Genomic DNA, 17454 nt, shown 5'->3' on the forward strand with positions numbered 1-17454 from the left:
CAAGACAAACTTTCTTAAACTTCAAAGACAAGTGATTTTATGTGTCTATTTTGTTTTTAATTTACCTTATTCATTTACATGTCAGGCTGGATAGTAAATAGTAATTTTAAAATAATACCTTTTTCCAATTGTAAATCACCACATTTGTAATTGCTTCTAGATTTTAAAACAGGCATTAAGGTTATAAAAACTGTTACGTGACACTAATAAACAGAAGTAAATATAAAAATCTCCAGGGAGTTGTTGGTCAAAGGACACAAATTTTCAGCTAAACAAGAGAAGCATTTAGAATTTTTATTGTTAGTACTAAGTGAAGAAAAAAATCTATTTTGTATTTGAAAGCTTCTAACAGATAAGATGCAGTGTTCTTAGTACAAACCAAATGTCGGCCATAGCTCTGTTAGCTTCACGAATCCATTCCAGAATACAGACATTCTTAAAGACAAATTGTATATTATAAACACTTTTTTTTGCCAATTAAAAATAAATTTTGAGGGGCTGGAAAGCTGGCTCGGTGGTTAAGAACTTTTCTGGAGGACCCAGGTTAAATTTACAGCACCCGTATGTTTTCCCGTGTTTCTAACTCCAGTTCCAAAACATCCGACACCCTCTCCTGGCCTCCATGGGTACTGCACACATGTTTCAAAGACATGCATGCAAGCAAAACACCCATACACATCAAATAAAAATAAATCTATATAATATAAAGAAGAAAACTTTAGCCAGCTGTGTTGGTACACATCTGTAATTCTCATACTTGAGTGGCAGAGACAGAGCAGTGCAATGAGTTTGAGAGAAGACAGTGAGTTCCAGAGCAGTGAAGGCTACAGCGTGAGTCTCCATCTCATTGCTCATAAAGAAATTATAGATGGCTGGATGAATAGATGGTATAAATATGTATGTATAGATAAATGATGATAGATTATATATATATCTACAGATAGATAGATAGATGGATAGATAGATAGATAGATAGAGACAAACAATAAAAAGAATTTGTTAAGTCTCCAAGGAAGTAATTATGAATACCTCCCTTTCGCTGGTGTGAAGAAGCAGAGTTACTAAAGACAAAGAAATAAGGAAAAACAGTAGCAATTCTGCTTAAATATGGACATGTTCCCATAATATTCTTTCAAAATGTATTCCTAACCTATTGCTATGGGCTTGGGGTAACTGATATAAATGTAAAGAAACCTAAGTTCTACCTTTCATGAAAGAACTAACTGACAGAATTGAAAGAAAAAATGGGATAGATTTCTTTCTTTTTCTTTTTTCTTTTATTTTATTGGATATTTTATTTATTACATTTCAAATGTTGACCCCTTCTAGGTTTCCCCTCCAGAAATCTCCTATCACATCCCCCCATCCCCTGCCTCCATGAGGGTTTTCTCCCACCCACCCACCCACCCATTCCCTCCGCCTCCGCTCACTGGCATTCCCCTACACTGGGACATTGAGCCTTCACAGGACCAAAGGCCTCTCTTCCCATTGATGCCCAACAAGGCCATCGTCTGCTACATATATGGCTGGAGCCATGGGCCACTCCATGTGTACTGTTTGGTTGGTGGTTTAGTCCCTGGGAGCTCTGGGGTGTCTGGTTTGTTGATATTGTTATTCTTCCTATGGGGTTGCAAACCTCTTAAAAATATTAGTGCTCTCAGTGATTTGATTAAACATCTCTCTCTCTCTCTCTCTCTCTCTCTCTCTCTCTGTTTCTCTGTGTCTCTCTGTCTGTTTGTCTGTCTCTCTGTGTCTGTCTGTGTGTCTGTCTCTATCTGTCTCTCTGTCTCTCTGTCTGTTGTCTGTCTGTCTGTCTGTCTCTCTCTCTCTCTGTGTGTGTGTGTGTGTGTGTGTGTGTGTGTGTGTGTGTGTGAGATGAGTGTATTCCTACATTTCTCAACTTTCTTCCCTCACCTTTTTTGCAGCCCCATCTTGAAAGGAAAGCATTTCCACTACCTAAGATAGTAGTAGCCTTGTAAATGTGTTTTGCTCTAGCCAATGAGAGGTAAGAGGAAAGAGCAATGTGCTAACCTGCATATGGTTTGAGAGTATTAGATTGATTCTACTAGTCTTCCTGTGCTTCTGTGGCTCTTCACCATCTGAACTCCGGAATAGATACACATGGAACAGAACTCTCAAAAAATCCATGTTTTCTGGGAATGACTTTTGGACCTCTAGCTAAACAGTTGTGCCTAGGAAAGCCAGTCCAGGTGACCCACTGATCTATGAAGATTGGTGGTGGTATTTTATACCACTGAATGTCAGAATAGTCTGTCAAATAGCATTAGTATGACAATAGCTAACTGATACAAACAAACTCTACATTCACACAACACCCTATAAAGTAAGCATTAGTACTGCTTATCCTTTATAATGATCTTGCATTAAATATAAAAGTGCCTAGAACAGCAGTTCCCAACTTGTGGGTTATGACCACTTAGCAGTTCCAATGATCTTTTCATAGGGGTCAACCTAAGACCATCAGAAAACACAAGTATTTACATTAAGAATTGCAACAGTTACAAAATTACAGTTATGAAGTAGCAATGAAAGTAACTTTGTTTGGGGTCACCACAATATGAGGAACTGTATTAAAGGGTCACAGCTTTAGGAGAGCTGAGAATCACTGTCCTAGAATATCCCATAGTTCTTCAAATCTAAGCTGTCATTAGTCTCTGAAGAAGAAGCTATATTCTATTACAAATATTTGCAGTGCATGATGTTAAGGAGTTCTAGCAATGAAGTGTTAGTTGCCTACATTACTGAAAGGAGGAGGCTAGTTTCCATATGTCTAGGCTAAAAAACATCTCCCTTTCCAATATGCATCAAAGCATAATCATATACTGAATCATGTCTAACTGAAGTAAAAGTGTGTTATGTTGTGGAATCAGACAGCATCAGCACTTGTGACACCTTTTAAAAAAATGGTGGGAACCAAATAAATGCAGGAAGTCTTTATAGCTGTGTCCTAATGATAAGGTTTCACCCTGCAGCCATCCTGAACGAAAAAAAGAAAAAAACAACAATTATGGGGTTTTAAGCCAGTTAATCTTGATGAGGGTCAATCTTCTCCCCAAGAGAGGTCTATGAACTGCAACTCCCTTTAAAGCGAGTGAGTAAGAATGCATGTGTGCCATGATTGCCAGTGTTTACATGACTACTGTGCTGCCCAGAGCCATTGCAAATACATGAGGGGCTTGTATTTACCCTTGTTCATAAATACTTTTGGCAAACTCTGATGAAGAACAACTGCCAGTTCACAAGCACCTTTTCCAGGTGGCAGAGAGTTCAACCATGCCTTGTGGTGTCTTTCCTGAAATGGATGTTCCACTACAACCGTCATATAAAGAGAACAAGAGAAGCATTCAAGCAGGGTTAAATTCTGACAGGGTTCAATCAAAATCACTTTGTTTGTGAGAATTGTAAAACCACAACTGTCAGATAGAAATGTCAAACAGAATGTTGTTAGTTTCTGGTTGAGGTGATGGTGGCAGTGGTGGTGGTTGTGGCAGTCTGTTAACCAGAACAACACGAAAATACTGTTCATCTCTTTATCAATTTACTTTTTCTTTCCCTCCTGTTTCTGATAAATGATCAATTAGGTATCAGTGATGTTGCCAGTATGGGAAGGATGGAGAGAATAATTTAAGAGGTGCCATTTTATAGAGAGTAGTTCAGTGGGTAGATTATAGAATCATCTTTTAAAGGATTAGGTGAAATGACATAGGTAGACTATTTTTTATGGAAAGTACTCAATAAATATTGGCTATTATAATTACTACTTTTAAACTAAATGTTTCAAAAAGATAAAGAACATTAAACTATTGATTGATTTCTTTGACAGTAACACATTTACCAAGCACACATCAAGCACATGATTCAAGTGGCTAAGTAAACAGTGTTATGACACAATCCATGTTTCTGGCCTCTGCCCCTTCTTATGTTCCAATATTTTGTGTATACTATCTACAAAGAAACAATTAGAAGCAAGAAAGATATCCTGAAAGTGTATATATATATATATTTTATATACACACACACATATATATATGTGTGTATGTTTTACACATACTTATATAGCCATTTTCCTGCAATTGTCATTTACATAAAATTCCGATGTGTATGTGTACCTCATTTTCATTATCCATTTCTGGCTACTATGAATGGTACAACAATAAGCATAGGTGTTTACGTGTCTCCTTGCTATGTGGACTTAGACTTTTTAGATGTATTCCTAGGAGTGCTGTAGTTGGGTCACATAGTAATTGTAGTTTTGATCTTCATTTTTTAAGAAGGCTCCATGCATATTCCCACAGTGGCTGTACCCGTTTATTTTCGCACTGGAAGTTCATAGTGGTTGCTCTTCCCCACAGTCTCACGAACATTTGTTGGCGTTTGTTTCTTCTGTTGCTTGTTGGGATGATAAGCCATTCTGAGTATGCTAAGATAGAATCTCAAAGTAATTTTAATTTTTTATTTCCCTGATAGCTAATGATCTTGACCCTTTCTTCCCTTTTTTGAGCATTTATTGGCCATTTGTATTTTTTCTTCTTCTGAGAACTATTGAGTTCATTAGCCCATTTACTAACTGGATCAGTTAGTGGTTAATTTTATAGTCTTCATAAAAACAAAGTGTCAACTCCCTGTCTGATATATAGTATGCAAATAAAAATCTTGCACAGTAAAGAAAATCATTACAAAATGAAAAAGCCAGCTCACAGGATGAGGTAAAAGATCTCAGAAATTATAATTTTCCCTTTGCCGAATTAACAGGGTTACAAGCGGGTCTAACTGCAGTCTTTGGCTGCAACAAGTCCGTAACTGGAAGACATAAGTAACAATACTTTAAGCTAAAAACTAAAACTACACTTCTCAATCAGAAAGGCTAAATTAATTCTTTGTTTTTCACTGTTTAGAGAACAGAATATATTAGCCTAGTTTCATGAGCTTAGAGGGAAAATGGTGCATTTTAGTTTTGTTTATATTAATAAAATTTGATCAGAGCACTCTTATTTGTGTTCTTCTAAGTTACATATATACACATATAAATATAACTTCATAATCTAAGTGAACATTAGATCCTCTAGTGAATACTTACTGGGATATATAATGCAGGCAGGTGGAGTTTGCATAAAACATGAATAGTTTAAACATTTTAATTAAACACTTTAAGAAATTTTGGAGCCCACTGAAAGAATATAGGCTTTTTCACGCATAAGCAACCCCTAAGGCAGCATATGCTCATGTCGGTACTCTCTGTTTGCCAACATCTTTCCCTCTACATGCACAACAATAGAAAACAAAACATCTGCCCTCTGTGTGTGGGGCTCCTCCTTGCACACTTATCTCAGTAGAATGTTTAGGCTCGGTTCGAGAAGGAGATAGGAAAATAAAAATCCATGATGTCAGGGGATGGATGGATTGCTACACTCTGCTTTTGCTTCTCCAGACTTTGCCTCGTGGACACACTGCTAGTATCCCTTCTAATCAGTGCTAAGAGTCATTGGGTTCTCATACCACTGCTCCTTCCGTGACAAGAGTTCCATATAGCTAGTTACTGAGAGCTTTGCCACCCATCATTGCCTATCTCCTATCTGTCAATATGTCAAAATACTTCGCTCCTCAAGTTAAGCATTCTGAGTTTTTTTTTCTGTTTGGATCTTAACACTATGATTCCCTCTATGATTCAGTAGCTTAAAGTAAGAGGAAGAATGACTTTTCTTTTGAAATAAAGGTCAAGATTCTTTGTTGTTGTTCAGACCATCATTTTACATTTTGTTTGGAAAATCAACACCAAGATCATAGCACCTAGTAGACCACTGAAAGTCATATTCATACATACAGAAATAACACTGCATTGTCACTGTTTCAAATTATTCAGCGAACTCAATATTCCATCTCTTTACTACAGTTCTATTACTTGGTGGGTGTAGCTAAAATGGTACCACCATAGTAGGAAGCATACAGTGCTTTGTGCCTATATGAAGCATCACCCACCAACACAAGGTTGCTCAGGAAACATGGAGCCAGCTATTCTCCATGCCAATAAGATGCCTTTAGATGTTTTATTACTTGTACTGACTTAGGCAATTCCTTTACCTGATACTTCGGTCAGTTGTGTAAAGGGGTCATTAAAGAATATTATTAGAGTTAATCTTCAAAAGTTCTCTTGGTGTTCCCATAGCAACTTTCCTCCAAATTCTGAAAAAAAAATTCTAGTTAGAAATCTAGTTTAGTTGACACCCCACATGCTCACATTTTATTATAATTTGTTAATTAGAAAGTTCTAAGAATATATCAGTGAAGAAGGAAAGGATATCCTAAATGATTTTTATTTCAAAGGGTCATGATACCTTTTAAGAAAAGCAGAAGTCAAGCCATATTTAAGTGAACAAAGATCATATTTGAAGTGGTCAAATTCCTGGTAGTATGCCACATCCCTTATTCGCATAAAGTGTTACGGATATAACTCGGTGGAGTGGCAACCTACCCTACCACATTCACACAAATAACCTGCCTTAACCTTCATAGACAATGCACTACCATATTTATATGACAGTCCTTGTTCCTTTTGTCTTATTTGTCTAAAAGAGAAAATATGTTCTTGGGGAAACTGGTGATTGCAGTGCAAAATTCAAGTTGCTAGTAACTTGATTTTTTACTTGCCCAATCATTTAGAAGCTTACAGTGTAAAACAAGTCATGTTAATTAGCATTAAGTGACATGTCCAGAGGTTTAGGAAAGTTCCTTAGTATCATCTCAATGGCAGAAAAGATAAATCACCAAACACGGGGTAGCCTGTGGTTGTCCAGATGAGATTGAGGAAGAAGATTTGGAAGTGGCAGTCTCACTCCTCCATGCCTTTGTTCCTTTCAGTGCCTCTTGCTACATATAGTCCATAGCGAAGTGCCTACAGCAGAACTCCAGCCAGTGGAACAAAAGAACAGACCCTCATTTCTTGTTTTCAGACCATTGCAGGTTCTGTTGTCCACCAATGAAAGTTTTCCGAGAACACTTCACATCTTTTCAAAATTGCACATTCAAAATTTAGGGACAGACTTACCAGATTTGAGCAACTGATACTCCTTTAAGTCCAAACAGAGGCAGCATGCTAAGTAAGGCTAATAGATGTTAATGCATAAATAAGATAGCCACAGAAAACATGTTTTAATCCCAGGATCTGGAAGAACATTGGTACTTAGAAATGGAGAAGCAAAAGTCCCATGGTGTCAAGACATCTATTATGACAATACTCTTTCCAGGATCAGCACTTTATGGCATAAAATACGCTGTTTATAGTTGGGACTAAATCTAGCCATCTAAGTCTTTCATTTTGTTAATCCTGTCTATTAAAAAGCAGAGATACAGGCAGATATTTTGCAGTATGTCATACAAAACAGTTCTCCAAACACATTAAAGATTTTGATTTCTATATAAGAAGATCTTAGCTGGGGCTTCAGGTCCTCAGCATAATTGATGGTTGGAACTGGGCAATTCCTCACTGGGCAGTGCTATGCATCATAGGATGCATAACTGTACCTCATATCTCTACATTTTACATGCCAAGAGCAACTCCTACTAGTAGTGACAAACATTCCCGGAGATATTGCCCCTCCTAGAGAACTACTGACATACATTAAAATGAAAATTGAGAGATATATTAACAGTCTACAATATGTAGAGAAAGGATCATTTCTATGTTTCTAATATCTTTAGAGGTTTTGGATGAAATGAATACTAGGCTCTAAAACCAGGCACCTCTCTGAAAAGCTGTACTCTATTACTTTGAAGTCACATTAATTATAACATTGTACTGTCTACAGCTGCCTTGATCTTGAGTCTTATCTTTTAACAGATTTGAATTCATGCTTGCTTCAGTAGTCAGTGATGAGTTAAGTAAGTTAGTATCAAGAGTTTCCAAACACAACTGATACCAGTCACCCCTAAATCTTTTTTTATTGATTTCAAGTCTGGTTCTAGGTTCTGCTCATTTAGTAGGGATTGGGTAAAAGGATGGAAGGAACATTTTTCCAGTGTCCTCTCTACCCCTAAACCACAAAATAACCAATGAAGAGTTAACTTTGGAAAGTCCAGTTATAGTCTATGTAAAAACAGACTCAAACTTGTGCCACTGCCTACTCTAGGCACTGAAGATATGATGGGAAATGTATTTTTGGATGTCTGTCCTGAACAAGCTTCCACATCAGCTTAGAAAAATAAGCATTGAATATAAAATATAATAACAAGTCCAATTAAAGCAGAAGCTCATGTGATATGATCAATGGTAACTGAGTACGGTGAGAAACACTTTAAAGAAAGTCATCAGGGAAGGTGAGTCTTTTTCCCTTATAATGTGAAGGATGGAGACTAATGTGCCATACAAAGAACATTCTAGGCATAAAGGACAAGTAAAAGGACTCTGCAGGAATAAAATGGTCAGTTTTGTAGATCTTTGTAGATCATAAAAGATTATGGCTAGACTGAAGAAAGGTGATAAGAAGCAGAGATCATGTAAGAGGACTTAGATGGTTAACATCAAGAATGAATATTACTCTATATGTAATAGAAACTAATGATAGAACCTTAAGCACTGAAATTTCACAGTACCATTTTTATTATTAAAGGATTCTATTCAATGTATGGTCTATTTTCAATGATTTTCTACAATGGCAGAGTCTGGAAACTATCTAGGGGGAAATTAGGAACCAAGAATACAGCAAAGAATTCTTATTCTTTTTTAATTTTTATTGGATATTTTATTTACATTTCAAATGTTATTCCCTTTCCTTGTTTTTCTCATCAATAAGGCTCCTATCCCCTCCCTCTCCCCTTTTTCTATAATGAAGTTACCCCCCCCCCAACTACTCCCTTCCCACCTCTATGCCCTGACATTCCCCTACACTGGGGATTCCAGCCTTGGCAGGACCAAGGGCTTTTCCTACTATTGGTGCCCAGCAAAGCCATCCTCTGCTACATATGCAGCTGGAGCCATGGGTCAGTCCATTTGTACTCTTTGTGTAGTGGTTTATTCCCTGGGAGCTCTGGTTGGTTGGTATTGTTGTTCTTATGAGGTTGCAGGCCCCTTCAGCTCCTTTAGTCCTCTCTCTAACTCCTCCAATGGAGACCCCATTCTCAGTTCAATAGTTTGCTGCTAGCATTCGCTTCTGTATTTGTCATGCTCTGCCTGAGCCTTTCAGGAGACAGCTATATCAGGCTCCTGTCAGCATGCATTTCTTTGCTTCATTGATACTGTCTAGTTTTGGTGTCTGTATATATATATATATATATATATATATATATATATATATATATATATATATATTGGATTCCCAGGTGAGGTAGTCTCTGAAAGACCTTTTCTTCAGTCCATGTTCCACTCTTTCTCCCTGTATTTCCTCTTGTGAGTATTTTGTTCCCCCTTTTAAGGACTGAAGCATCTGCACTTTGGTTGTCCTTCTTGAGCTTTATGAGCTTCATGTGGTCTATGGGTTATATCTTGGGTAATTAAAGCTTTTGGGCTAATATCCTCTTATCGATGAGTACATATCATGTTTGTGTGTGTGTGTGTGTGTGTGTGTGTGTGTGTGTGTGTGTGTGTTTTGTGATTGGGTTACCTCACTCAGGATGCAAAGAATTCTTATGATTGGATCATACTCTTGCAATCAATTTAAAAATAAAACACAAGATGGCCAAAGTACAGATGCTTCAGTCCTTCTTAAAAGGGAGAATAAAAATATTTATAGGAGGGTATATGGCAACAAAGTTTGGAGCAGAAACTGAAGGAATGACCATTCAGAGCCTGTTCCACCTGGGGATTCAGTCCATATATATTCAGCCACCAAACCTAGACAATATTGATGAAGCCAAGAAGTGTGTGCACACAGGAGCCTGATATAGCTGTCTCTTGAGAGGCTCAGCCAGAGCATGATAAATACAGAGGTGAATGCTAGCAGCAAACTATTGAACTGAGAACGGAGTCCCCAATGAAGGAGTTAGAGAAAGGTTTGAAGGATCTGAAGGGGCTTGCAACCCCATAAAAACAGCAATAACAATACCAACCAACCAGAGCTCCCAGGGACTAAACCACTACCCAAAAAGTATACATGGACAGACCCATGACTCCAGCTGCATATGTAGCAGAGGGTGGCCTTGTTGGGCACCAATGGGAGGAGAGGCCCTTGGTCCTGCAAAGGCTGGACACCCCCCCCCCAGTGTAGAGGAATGTCAGGGCAGGAAAGGTGGGTGGTTGGGGAGGTGGAACACCCTCATGGAAGAAGGGGGCGGGGGATGGGATAGAGGTTTATGAACAGAAACCGAATAAGCAAATAACATTTGAAATGCAAATGGATTAAAAAATATCCAATAAAAAAGAAAAGAAACCCCATCCAGTATAGGTTTATCACAGTATGTGGGAAGAAGTTCATCCCCAAAAATGCACGATAAAATTAAGCAATATATGGTATCTGTTTCAAAATGATAAGTATCTTTAGTATACAGCACCCAGTGGGAATCTGGTTGTCCAGTAGCATTGATGCTTAATGAGAAATTTGAAAATGTTGGACTTCCAGAGTACATAGAAACCATCCAAGAATGAGTATAACAGAAAAATCAATTTGGGAAGATATGAGCTTAGAAAGTATGTTTATAATTAGAAGAATGTTCATCAAGGGGATTTAGTGACCTCTCATTTATTTCTAAATTAAAGTTTTTTGTTTGTTTGGTCATCTGTTTGTTTGGATGTTTGTTTGTTTGATTGATTGATTGGTTGGATTTTGATTTTTGCTTCTGTTGGAAGATAGATGAAAACAAATGGTAATATCTGCTCCATTTCTTAGCTGTCCTTACTGGCAGCACTGATGGATAAGAACCAATTAATATCTGCAAAGAATTACCAAAGAGTACCCTGTCTTTGACATTAGTGAATCATGAAGCAACCCTAATTACTTCAAAGTCCATAGAAAGTGAATGTTCCTGGAGAGACCACATGGAAGATTTTTGCTAAGACCTCCACCATTTTATGTAAAGAGAAGGCTCACTGGGAGGTGAAGGGCTTAATCCTTTGGGTGGCCTTTTTAGTATGGGGTTAAGTTTAACTGGATGTAGTCAACATCTGATTACAAGGTTGTGGTCAAAAGTACAGATGGCAGAGTGAGCATGCCAAACAGGAAGTGAGGTCACCAACAAAGCTGCTAAAAGTCTACTGGTGAAATGGAAGAGAGTAAGAGGCTTAGATTGAGTAAAACTAGGTCTCACCTACTGGATTCATGCAGCCTAGCCAACAACACCTGTTCAACAAGTACTTGCTGGACTCTCAGCACTGTGTTTGCTACTAGTATGATAGCAGGGACAAGATACATACAATAAGCCACAGAGTTTTCTATTTACCAAATGAATGCTCTCAGTTCAGGGGCCTTTTATGTTGACAAGACTGAGCATTTAGTCTGCCTTTCTTTGTCCTGCTCAAGGGGAACACAGGTCGAGTGGTCCAAAAAGAAGAGGAAAACTTAGAGAACTCTGAAAAGTCAGGGAACTAATTCTCAATGAGATCTTTTTCTAATGTCTTTTGGGAGATACTTAAAATTCGGAATTTTGTCTACACTGGTCAGATTAAGGAGGTATTTGGCCATGTGGTTTGCCAATGTGGATGAACATAATTAATTACTAAAAGCCTCATATTTTGTTGTTAGATCATTACCTGAATAGATGGGGATGGAAAGAGAAATATTTGGGGTTAACTGTTCCAACTATATAAATGATACAAAGAATTGTATCAATTTACAGCAGCTGAGTAATGTCTTGATTCTGTCATGAACTAATTCTGTACCACCTTCAATTTTTTTTGCCTGTCTTTTGGACTTCTTTAATCAGGAGATGGAAAAAATCTGCCTAGTCCACTAGTTGGATTTAAATCTAAAATTGACCCAGATTATGTCCAATCATATTGAAATTTAATGGGGTATGATGATGTGATGATACCCTGTAGTTTCTCCAGAATTGTGGCCAAAAACATTGGTTCATTAATTACATCCTGGTTACATATACTCTATTTCCTATAAACTCCATCTAACCTAAATCTGATAGGTTTGGTACTTAAGCCTCTCTGCAATACGTCAACTGCTTGCTACATCCTTCCTAACTGTGTACAATACAGGTCATCTTCTCCCATTTCTGTTAGAAGAAAAGATTCATTTTAGATATACCTTACTCTGACTTCAATCTGGAGCCAGAGTAAGCATCTCAAAATCTGATCAAGGCATTAAAGAGGTATCAAGGACAACACTCAGCTGGAATGATTAGATAGCCAAAAACTGAATGTGGGAAAATCACACAAGGAGCACTTTGAATAAATATATAAGCTGCTATCACATTCTACTGTAAAAAAATAAAGAAAAACATTGTGGTACCATACTTTGGAAAAGTACCTGATACTACACACATCCGATGCTCTTATCACTTATGCATTTTTTCAGTGATGGTTAAAGTGGATCTTAAGAGGCAGATGAAGTGTCCTGTGTCTTGGAAATTGCTCAAATAGCTAACACACAATAGATACTCCACATGTGTTTTTCCCTGAGTGAATAAATGGTAAGCACTTGTTTAGTATATGGACTCTCACTTTGGACAGGAAATAAAAAGCCCTGAAGTAAGTATATTAACTAGTGATCTCCTGGACTTTATTTCAGGGGAGAGAAGAGATACTAAAGACACATAGATTGGAATAATTTTCCAGGAGAGCCATAATATAGCCAAACCACATAGAACAAAGCAAGAGTATTTGAGCTGAAGGACAAAACATGCCCAGAATTATTAACATTTCAAATTAGTAAGGTACATAGTGTCCAGCTCTGAATCTTAAGCGATTAATGGTCTTGTTAATGTGAAAAGCCACAGGTTGTACTTTATAAAGAACATTTCCCCACCTCTGATGGTTTTGAAGCTGCTGGACACAACTGCTTTATCATTATAAAGGATATATTGAAATATTTAGAGCTCAGTTGCTTTCTCTCAGGAAATTCTTTCTAAAATGTTCCCCTTTCGAGTCTTAATACAAAATATCTGTGCATGACAGCCTATGTTAGTACAAAGGGCTGTTTACTAGCAAACACTCAGAGCCTAAGAGAAAACATATTACCATGAGGTTGAATATGAGTTAATTATTTTAGGAGAGAGCTGAATTAAATTAACAATATAAAATTCTTGGGCTGTGCTGATACATTTGTATATGCAGGGAGTAACCATTCATTGAATAGGTACATAAGTTTTTAAGTAAGAGCCAGTTGTCACCTTTCCTCCCCCGTGTACTAAGTAGGGGCTCAAAACCACCTGTAATCACAAATCAAAAGGCACCAGGACACACCTCAAAATATTAAAACTATGGGAAACCAGATGACAAGAGAGCACAAATAACGATTGCAGAAACCCGATTATCCTTATGACCACTTCAAAAGGTCAATCTCAGAGCCACCAGTGTCTGCAGAAATGAGTAAGCATCAGTATCTAAACAAGATTGTCACTTGACTTTTCCAGACAAACAACTATGGCTAAACCAGAGAAAGAACTGATTCTTGTTCCTTGAACCTCGGCTTTGGAAAGAAACTTAACAGTTTCCTAGCTCAGAGCCTCACCTTTCCAGTGGAAGAAAGTGACATTCAAGACATACTCAATTTACCCTAGTGGCTGATCCAGGACGAGCTCCCGGGAGCTTCTGGACCTCTGAGCCTACCACTCCTATCCACATCAAGTCCTTCCTTAAAAATATTAAATATATATTTAATATAGGGAGTGGATTGGGAAGATGTGAATTCCAGACAGCTAACTGCCTTTGCCTTACTATAAATATTGATTTTTCTTACTTGTCAGCTCTCTGTCTTGTCTGTTTTTCTCCAGTTCTTTTTTTTTTTTCAAATTGGCAGTCAAATGTTCAATCTCCACAGTGAAAAGCATGTCACCGAAAGCTCAGTAAAATAACAGACAACAGAAAAACAGAGATCTTCCAGCTCAAAACTATTGATCTTCAAAGTTGAAAATAAAATATCCAACACCTGCTGCCAGTCCCACTCCTGGCAATCTTCAGAAGTAGGGCTCATTCGTCAAATATCTCTTTAATTCCTTCTTTCCTTCCTCTCAAAAAAATAAAAAAATAAGCCTAATCTAGAATCTTGTTTGGTTAGCCATTAACATGAAACCTTGACTCCTTCAAAGGACACAAGCTCAATGAGATTTCTGTCTATCACATATGCTGGGGGTACCTACTGTGCCTAGCACAATGTTCAGCACAATAAATATTTGTAGGACCCTTAAGTCAACATAGAGAAGAGAGATCACCATTAGGTAAAAGAAGAGTCCAACAGAGGACTCCCTGGCATCCCTTGTATTAAGCAGATACTTGGCAACCTTTTGTCCCTTTGCAAACTCTTAGGGAAATGGCACAAACTCCTTCCAGGGAGTAAACTCAAAGCTCCCTGCAACATTTCTTCAGCAACTCCACTGGATTCAGATCAGTCAGCAGCCTTTACTTCTATCTAGCTTGATTCTAGTCCTTCCATTAAATCTGACCAAAGGCTGGCCACGCCCCAGAACTCCTACATTTTAGTCCTCAACAGTGAGGAAGCAATGGGGTCCAGCCCCAGGTAGTGGACTAAGTGACCACTGCTCAAGTAACAGGAACAGGGACACTCTGTGCACTGATTCTTACTCAGGGATTTTGAGGAGTGGTTGAGTTAGTTCTGGAGCAGGTGGCACTCCCGTGTGAAGTACCCGGCACACCCGATTTCCCAAGCCCTATTCCCTAGCCAAAAGACCTCTGAGAACCAAGGATCCCATCACCTCCACACAGTTTCCTTTTGCCAGCCAAGTGGCGCCCCCTTTCGTCTCTTCGCCTGTTGGGACAGTCACTTACCGCGTAGTGCAGTCGGGGCTTCTCGCTGTGGGACGGGTCCCCCATGTCCCCTCCTGGAGGAGAAGGCTCTCCAGCTCAGTCTAGGGTCCTGGCGTCTATCAAGTGGTCGCCTTACTTCACTGCCATCTCAGAGAAAGCCCTGGGCGTCAGCCCCGCAGTGCTCTGAGCGCTCTGAGCCTGAGCTTGGCTCCTAGCGTAGCTGGCACTGAGTCCTGCGGCAGAGCCTGTGGGGACCGGGAGGAGGAGGCAGCGAGCAGGGGGAGGGAGAGGAGGAGGAGGAGGGAGCGGCCAAGTCTGATGAGATGGGCGGGCGTTTAATTCCTTCCGCTCCTGGCGGGCCCCTGCTGAGGCAGTGGCCTCTGCCAGCTGTTGGAGGCTGCAGCCACAGAGGTCGCCCAAAACAGGTGTCAAGCTGGCCAATGTCCGGCCTCCTAGCACTTGGTTCCTCCCGCTGGCCGCTTAACCTGACAGTCAATACTGGGGCTTCAATACCTGTCGAGAGGAGAGCGTTCCCAGAGATATTTTTGAGTAACTTTGAAAGAGCTGGGCTCCTGTCACTGGAAGTCGATTTCCACCCGTCTCAAGGGAGGGTGGAGTTGAAGGTTTTGGAAAGTCTTGATCTAAGTCTCAAAATGCTGGGACTCTCAGAGATCTCAGGTGTGAGAAAAGGATCTAATTATTACTGTCTCCCCAGGGCCTGTTGAAGCTAGGAGAGTCAGACCAGAACGGCTGAGGGAGTTTACACTAGCCAAGCAGTGTAGGGAAGCCCGCTGAAGGGCTAGTCCTGGAGAATTTGTTAGAACAGTAGTGAGTTCGCACCTTGACTGAATCTGGGCATACACTGTAGGGCGGCATTGAACAAGGAGCTATAAAGAGGAGCACTACTGGCAAACACTGCCAAGTAAACCAACTCGTTTTTAGCACACACACACACTGGAGCTGCACAATAACTCGTACATTTGACTTCTGCTCTAAAATCCTTCCATGGAAACCTGTCCTTTAAAACACCTCATTAAAAAAAAAGTCACGAAGTTTCCTCAGAAAGAAAGGCAGAAGAGGTACAGGATATGGGGTGGGGTGGGGGAAGGGTCTGGAGATTGAGTAAGAGGCTCCAGAACCATGCAGTCAACCTATTCAGACCCCAGCTGGGTTAGTTGTTACATAGAAAGTGGATTTGGGGATTAATTTTACTAGTTCTACAATATCCCACTATACTAAATATTCAACTGTAGAAGCACCCTCTGACAGATCTTTTTTGGAGGCAAGGAGAGGAAAGTAGTTCGTGACCCCTGTATCCATTGGGGCAAGCTCATCCACCGACAGACATCTAATTATTTGAAAATAGTTAGTAGCCTACTTAGAACAAACAGTGGAAGTGTGAGCACAAAGTTTCAAGAATTCTGGCCATATCCTCCTGCATGATCTCACTGTGGCCCAACTACCTGGAAAACCGTACAGTTCTATATACTGAAGCTAAGTGCACGTCTGCCTTGTCACCCAACATTTCCTTTTGTGAATATACATAGAATAATTTACATGATCATATCATATACAATAGTGCTCATAATGCCTTCAAACATAGTTACGCACAATGGAAACAGTCCAAACACATGCACACTGATGCGTATAAATCATCTGTGGGCTTTGTACACAGTTCAGTACTACTACTCAGCAGGAAAAAAAAAGGACAATACTACCGAAGTATATAGTATGAATCCATCCTTGAAACATTATATTGGGAGAAGGAAATCAGGGGAGGCCACATTTTAACATTCCATTTCCTTATTCTGCAACTTTAATGCAAATATTGAACTGGAATAATCGTATGTGATGCATGGTGACAGAAGTCAGAATGACAGCAAGTTGGGGAATGTGAAATAGACTAGGAAGGTAGCCCATAAAAATTCGTGTTCTACACCCATTCAGAGCCTGCCCCACATTTGGCCCATACATATACAGCCACCCTATTAGACAAGATGGATGAAGCAAAGAAGTGCAGACCGACAGGAGCCGGATGTAGATCGCTCCTGAGAGACACAGCCAGAATACAGCAAATACAGAGGCGAATGCCAGCAGCAAACCACTGAACTGAGAATAGGTCCCCTATTGAAGGAATCAGAGAAAGAACTGGAAGAGCTTGAAGGGGCTCGAGACCCCAAAAGTACAACAATGCCAAGCAACCAGAGCTTCCAGGGACTAAGCCACTACCTAAAGACTATACATGGACTGACCCTGGACTCTGACCCCATAGGTAGCAATGAATATCCTAGTAAGAGCACCAGTGGAAGGGGAAGCCCTGGGTCCTGCTAAGACTGAACCCCCAGTGAACTAGTCTATGGGGGGAGGGCGGCAATGGGGGGAGGGTTGGGAGGGGAACACCCATAAGGAAGGGGAGGGGGGAGGGGGATGTTTGCCCGGAAACCGGGAAAGGGAATAAAAAGAAAAAAAAAATTCGTGTTCTAGGGTGCTATCGAGATAGTCTGCATATTTGTATGTAAAAAAAATGCCATTGCACCAAGACTTCAGCAGATTGGTGCTGCTTATACTCTGTTCTG

General features: G+C 39.6%; 1 protein-coding gene across 7 annotated transcripts in view; it reads right to left on the reverse strand.

Annotated features, from left to right (window-relative positions):
* Arhgap6 (Rho GTPase activating protein 6) overlaps positions 1 to 17454 on the reverse strand; it is a 536433-nt gene that overhangs the window by 250713 nt on the left and 268266 nt on the right. The window contains exon 1 of one of the 7 annotated variants that reach the window (XM_063279695.1): positions 14900 to 15258. The exons of 5 other annotated variants lie outside the window; for them this stretch is intronic. In XM_063279695.1, coding sequence (XP_063135765.1) covers positions 14900 to 14944 — 45 coding nt within the window. In that variant the 5' untranslated portion in view covers positions 14945 to 15258. Of the gene's footprint in view, positions 1 to 14899; positions 15259 to 17454 lie in introns of those variants that run through there. One more of the 7 variants, NM_001427045.1, reaches the window with a different exon arrangement.

This window comes from Rattus norvegicus, chromosome X, assembly GCF_036323735.1.
Source record: "Rattus norvegicus strain BN/NHsdMcwi chromosome X, GRCr8, whole genome shotgun sequence".
Lineage (NCBI taxonomy): Eukaryota > Metazoa > Chordata > Mammalia > Rodentia > Muridae > Rattus > Rattus norvegicus.